Below are 6,464 nucleotides of genomic sequence, written 5' to 3' on the forward strand. Positions count from 1 at the left end.
GGATCTCCCCTCCTTCCGCCGCGCCCTCAAGACATAGCTATTTCAGCTGGCGGGACTGGCCTAAGGGGTATTTTAAATTTGGTTTTTAAATAATTTTAAAAAAGGAAGAAAAGGCCCATATTAATATTTCTTTTTAACTACATTTTTAATTTTGTATATTGTATTGATTGTTTTGTTTTAAACTGGCTGTAAGCCGCCCTGAGTCCACCAGGAGAAGGGCGGGGTATAAATGTAATAAATAATAATAATAATAATAAAAATAATATTGCATCTTAGACAGGATTTTTCAAGCTTTTTCAGCCTACCCAACTTGTTGAGTTTTAAAAATATTGGGAACCCCTGATCATGAAAAACTGGCTTCATTCAAGTGACTTTTTAATCTGTCACAGAACCTCATCCTGTTCTTGAGGAACCCAAGGACTGCATGGAACACAGTTTGAAAACCCTGATCTAAACAATGCACAACTGTGACTGTTAATAATTCACATTTGTCACTACCATTAAACACGTTTACCTGTCTTTGAATCCCCTCAACACCTTCTGAATTAGAATGGCTTTTTCTCTGAGTGCCTTGTCTCGCTGCACCTCCAGGACTGTATCATGATAATCCTATTAAAGAGTCAGGAAAAATAAAAGCCCACCTATTTGAGCAAAGGCTATAGCAAAACAGATTAAATGATTCTGTATACATAATAGTAGCTGGACTTAATTGTTCTTCTTAACAATTTAATTTATTACTAAACCCACTGAAATTTGATCAGTGGTGCACTGATAAATATTTAAAAAACCTGTTCTGATGGCTCTGCTGCTGCTCCCACACTACTAGCCTTAGACCAGCCAATTTGCATGCCATGCATAATAGCTCAGCTCACAAAATTCCAGAAACTTTAACAGTCAGCTTTTGCCAGCTAGTATAAGTCAATTCCACTGCATCACTGAGTTTGATTATATAGAAAGCATGAATCAGGATCAAGCTGCAAAACAAATATTTTAAAGCAGAATAAATGGGGAGAAAAGAAAGACTTAGACGGGTAAGGGAAGATTATTTCTTACTCCTCTTCTGTGCTGCACATACTACTGCTTATCTAGAAGGGAATAAAGTAATGAGCATATATGTACATTGGAGTATTTCACCATTCAAGTGTTCAGTTTTTTTGTTGTTCAAAAATATATATTACTGTATTGGTCATAAGCAGTTTATTTTACCTGTAAGAAAAAAAAATTCAGAGGTATGGGTAGAAGTATATCTAAATGAGTTGTCTATATATTATGACTTCCACATCCTTTTTTTGACATCTAGGGAGCATTTATCAGGAATAGAATAATTATTGTATATCCTCAAAGTTAATTTATACCGTGCATTTTTTATTTTGACTCCACCTATCTCTATTTTCCACTTGGATATTCTGTCTTTCCAGCATGGCCTTGGGTTTATCCCACAAAAACAGAATGGGGCTCTGGGATCTATTTTTACCAAGAATTAAATTATCTGAATACTTCAAGTAAAAATACTTAAGATTATACCATCAGACTACATGCAACTGGACATTCCATAAACCGCCCTGAATCCAATTGAATTTGTTTCTTGGAAACAGAAATAGGTTTGCACAGTTACTCATGAAAAGTATCTATTTGTGTCACTGTGTAACTTACTTTCAGGAAAACTTTGGTTTTGCCAATTTTCCAATCTTCATCTTCCATTACTTTCTTACAGATACAAGTGCAACTTTGACGAACATCATTTTTCAGCTGGGATAGAAGGTAATGATCACATTTAATTTAGGGTAAAAATACAAAGGCTACATGAGAAATATTTTATTTATTTATTCATCAAATTTATATGACTCTTAACAACTAGAATTTCAAACTGTGGCCATGCTTAGGAAGTATCTTTTTATACATTTTTCATCTCTATTTGCAAATAATATCTCTAACATCAGAAATGAGATATAAACAAGTGCTATCATTAAAACATATAACAAATTACTACATGTAATACCTGCCCAAATTGGTAGTACTGTAATTCCTGCCTCTGATGTTTCATTATTCTAATGAATATTTTCTAATAAGCTAATTAAAGAAACCTTGTTAATTCACATCTTAATTGTTGATTATCTAAGATTTTCCAGTGTTAGCAATTACTATTTTTTCCACAGATTTATGTTATCCACATACTTCAAAATGTTTGATAATCACCGTTCAACAAAAACAAAAGAAAGAAATTGCTAGGTACTAACGGAAAACTGAGAATATTTATAGATCCAATCTGGGTCGGTCACTGGGACCAGAAGTTTTGTATTCTGAGCTTTTGGACTTGTGCTGAAGCCCCCACGCTCAGGGAATTTCTCTCTAATGTGAGCTATTCTGAATTTATTTATGGTTATTTATAGAATTTAATATTAATGCTGATACTGCACCTAATAAATGCTGTAAAAACAGATTTTAGAACAGATCAATCTGCTTTATTACCACTTATTATTATAAAAGAATAATTTAAAACAATAACCATTCTTGAAGGAATATAATAGGATACCTGTTCTCCAGCTGACACTGGCCATAGGACTCTGTATCTGTGAAAGAAATCTGCAAAGCTATAGCGAATTGGATAGCCAGCTTTCCTAATCCGGATGGTTTCCATCATGCCAGAGTAGTACAGCTGTCGGATACAGAGTTCTCTATCAAATTGCTGAAAATGAAAGAAATACCAAATTTACCACAGAAGCATAAACATTCTCTAACTAACCAAATCCAGAATTGATTTAATAAAAAATATTGTTCAAGGTTTTTTAAAATCATATTTTCAGGTAGGTCTATGGATAGGTAAACCACCTGGTCACACAGAGAAAGAAGCACAGTTTTGAAAGAAAATAATCTTTGCATCAACTTTGACCTCTGATGATTTAATCAAGTCAGCTATCTTTGTTTTCTTGGCAACAAAATGGCAATGGTTTGTTTCTGTCATTTTTCCACATCCCAATTTGAACTATTGCCCTGCTATTGGTAGTCTTCCCTCCGAGTACTAACCAAGTCTTACCCTACTTAGCTTTTTGAGATCAGCCAAGCTCAGCTAGATGCTGCCCCTCATGAGGGCTAGTTAGTGTATCTGTTCATGTGTCATCTAAAGTAACAAAATGAAATCAATTGTTCCCTGCCTGGAAATTTTTTAATAAATGGTCTTCTCCCCTGAAAATAATTTACAGTTTGCAGGGTATGAACAATCCAATGGCAACAAGAAAAAGTTTGTTTTCAGCATTACTTTTATCCTGGATATGGTATGTCTTGAATATACCTATGATAAATTTATTAAATTTTTACTTACTTCAATTTGCAATTGTTATTATACATATTTTCATGTGGTATAAAGAAAATTAAAAATTGTGGTTAGGCCAAACAGTGTTTTTCAAACTTGGCAACTTTAAGATGTGTGGACTTCAGCTCCTGGAATTCTGGGGAAGTTATCACAAAACATCTTTTGGAAGTATTTTTGGCACACAGACTAACATAGCTATATCTTCTGGAAACTATTAAAAAATCTAAGAAGTACATTATTAACCAATTATATAATTCTTACAAAATTAGTTCCCCCCTCCTGAAACCATATGACATGACATATGAGGAGCATAATGAAAGTTTACCATGGGTTTCTTTTGGTCATTGGGTTTAAGGCAGCGGATAAAATAAGGCTGACAGCTATTCAAGATTTTCATCAACTGCTCCAGAGACTGTTTGAACTGTCCTGCTAGTGTAGGCAAGCGTTTGGCAGAATCCGATCCCTGTGGGCAGAAAGTACAGAAATGGCATAATTGCCAAATTACCATCAGCAAACAATTTATAGCAATGGTGCATATTCTTTACAGGAAAAAATATAGGACATAGATAATTGAATGCAAGTATATAAAGCTATTCTCCATATATTTACTTTGCATGTTTAGTAGTTCAATTTTTGCTCTGTATTAAAATGAATTCAAAATGAACCTGATATATATACATGCAGCAAATATTTTTTCTATCTTTCTATCTTTCCAAGTAAAATATTCTAGATGCTTTGCTAATGAATACATCTTTACGGCTGCCCCTTTCTTTGTTTTGATTTCATATAAGCTTCCTGTTTGTCCACTGTATCCATGTAAGTGCTCAGAGGAGAAAGAAGCAACATAAATTTCAGCTTTGCAGTACACAGCTTTGCAGATTATTGGATCTTACCAATAATTTTGCAATCTTACAACTCTCATTGAACAAATATTCTCCCAAATCCATAACTCAAATGCTCACTGGAGAAGCTAGTTTGAGTTTTGCAAAAACAAATGTTTATTTATTTATAAACACACACATGTGCACATATGAATCATACTTTGAAAATAAAAGTGAATAGAAGTGCTAACAAGATATGGCCTAGGAAATATAGTCAGAATATAAAATCAGTGTTAAGAAGAGTCTTTAATTTATATGAAAAGGAAGAGAGAAGAAACCCTGTATTATGAAAAGCAAACTGAAAAAAAATCCAATTTGTAGAATAAACTGTCATGATAGGAAAAGACAGAACAAAAGCCTTGAAGAATATTATAACTGAACACAAGCCAGAAAGAACAAAGAAAAATATTTTAATCAAGTATGTTATCAAATAATCAAATATAATAAGGTATTAGATTTTTTTTTTTAAGAAGAACAAAACATCACATGTGAATTTACACTACAGTGACCATACTTTATTATAAAGGACAGTATTTCAGAAAGCTAAATCCTTTGGTTTAATTTACTATTTATTTTTTTGTTTTTTCTCTTGAATTTATTTATTTCAATTTTTATAGCCACATATCTCACATTTGTGACTCTGGGCAGCTTACAATTAAAACATAAACAATACCAAGCACATAGAATAAAACAGCAATGCAAATAGTACAGGAAGTCCTTGACTTATGACTGTAATTGAATCTGGAAATATAGTCATGTCATTGTGATCATAAATTGAGGCATCATGTAACTGGGCCCAAATTTTTCACAATTTTTTCCAAGCAGGCTTTAAGCAAATACCACAGTTGTTAAGTGAATGCCATTGTCTTTAAGTGAATACATTTTCCCAAATAGGTGTTTTTTTCTGGAAATCAGAAGTAAACACTGGAAACAGACAAAAAAATGTTACAAATTGCAGTCATGTGACCATGGAATGCTGCAACTGGCTGTAAAGGTCAGCCCCATTGCCAAGCATCCCAAATGCAACCAAGTGACCTCTCCCTCTGTGTGTGTGTGTGTGTGAGACCATTGTAACTTTCAAAATGGGTCGCATATAGCTCTGGGGAAGTCCTTCTTAACTTTGAACAGTTTTTATGTAACCAGTTGTAAATTGAGAACTTCCTATACAAAGTATGAAAACTATTAAAACTGTGGAATAATTCATCAGGAGAGCATAATAATTCACAAACAATACAACCATTTTATGGGTTCTACAATACCACTCTGTGATCCCCAAGGCCAGATAGTATAATACCGTGGTGGCAAATCTATGGCACGCATGCCACAGATGGCATGCAGAGCCCTCTCTGTGGGCACGTGCGCCGTTGCCCCAGTCCTAGGCCTTCAGCTGAGTTGTATAAAACCTTTAAACTTTAGGCCTCTGCCGCCGTGTGCAAAAAAAAAAGGTCCAATCAATCAATCAATTTCTCCCGGGGAAAAAAAGTTGGAATTGATTGATTGAACTTTTTAGTCCCACCCAGTCTGCCGTTACCACTGCAGCCACGCCCACCCAATGGGCCACACCCACCCAATGGGCCATGCCCACCTAATGGGCCACGCCCACCTGGCACCCGATGATACGTAAGTGGGTTTTGGGTTGCAGTTTGGGCACTCGGTCTCTAAAAGGTTCGCCATCACTGGTATAATACAAAGTTATAAACACACACAATTTTTGAAATCCTTATTAACCTTTTTCAGATTCCCCTTTTCCAGGTTTGTCCTTTGTTTTTACCAAGAAAAACTGGTCACTGTAATTGATGCTTAAGATTAGAACATTCAAACAGGTGTTTATGGAAGAAATGTGAAAGATGCAAAATGGGACAAGATTGCCTAAAGATTGGAAAAGTTTGGTTTATAAAGTTTATATTGTATTTAGTATAGGAAATGCAAGACAACACACAAAGTAACAAACTATTGAACTTATTATTCACAGAGGCGAATCTTTGTTTTAAGATGTTATAAAGAACAGAGCCATATTCAGAAAAAGAAATGCCAAATGAATAAGCAGGCTTTAGAAAAGCCAGAAGGACATAAGTTCTGATATAAAATTAGATTTGCAGAGATCAAGAGAATATATCTGTTTGCCTTTCCTTTATTTTCTACATCAAAGTCTTTGTGTAGATCATACTGGACTGTGAAGGCTGAGGAATCTTTACTATAAAAAAGCTACTGTAAGGGCTGAATTTGGAGTGTTTCATAAAAGGGAATGGAGTGAGACAATGATATATATTGTT

At 34.5% G+C, this 6,464-nt stretch overlaps 1 protein-coding gene across 1 annotated transcript in view; it reads right to left on the reverse strand.

The window, feature by feature from the left end:
- The window catches only part of MYO7B (myosin VIIB), a 60,675-nt gene that overhangs the window by 34,227 nt on the left and 19,984 nt on the right, over positions 1-6,464 (reverse strand). Inside the window, exons 15-18 of the mRNA XM_029285820.1 lie at positions 3,636-3,773; positions 2,534-2,686; positions 1,654-1,749; positions 515-609 (exon numbers count right to left, since the gene is read on the reverse strand). Coding sequence (XP_029141653.1) covers positions 515-609; positions 1,654-1,749; positions 2,534-2,686; positions 3,636-3,773 — 482 coding nt within the window. The remainder of the gene's footprint in view (positions 1-514; positions 610-1,653; positions 1,750-2,533; positions 2,687-3,635; positions 3,774-6,464) is intronic.

The sequence above is a fragment of the Protobothrops mucrosquamatus genome, unplaced genomic scaffold, assembly GCF_001527695.2.
Source record: "Protobothrops mucrosquamatus isolate PMUCROS unplaced genomic scaffold, P.Mucros_1.0 scaffold2296, whole genome shotgun sequence".
Lineage (NCBI taxonomy): Eukaryota > Metazoa > Chordata > Lepidosauria > Squamata > Viperidae > Protobothrops > Protobothrops mucrosquamatus.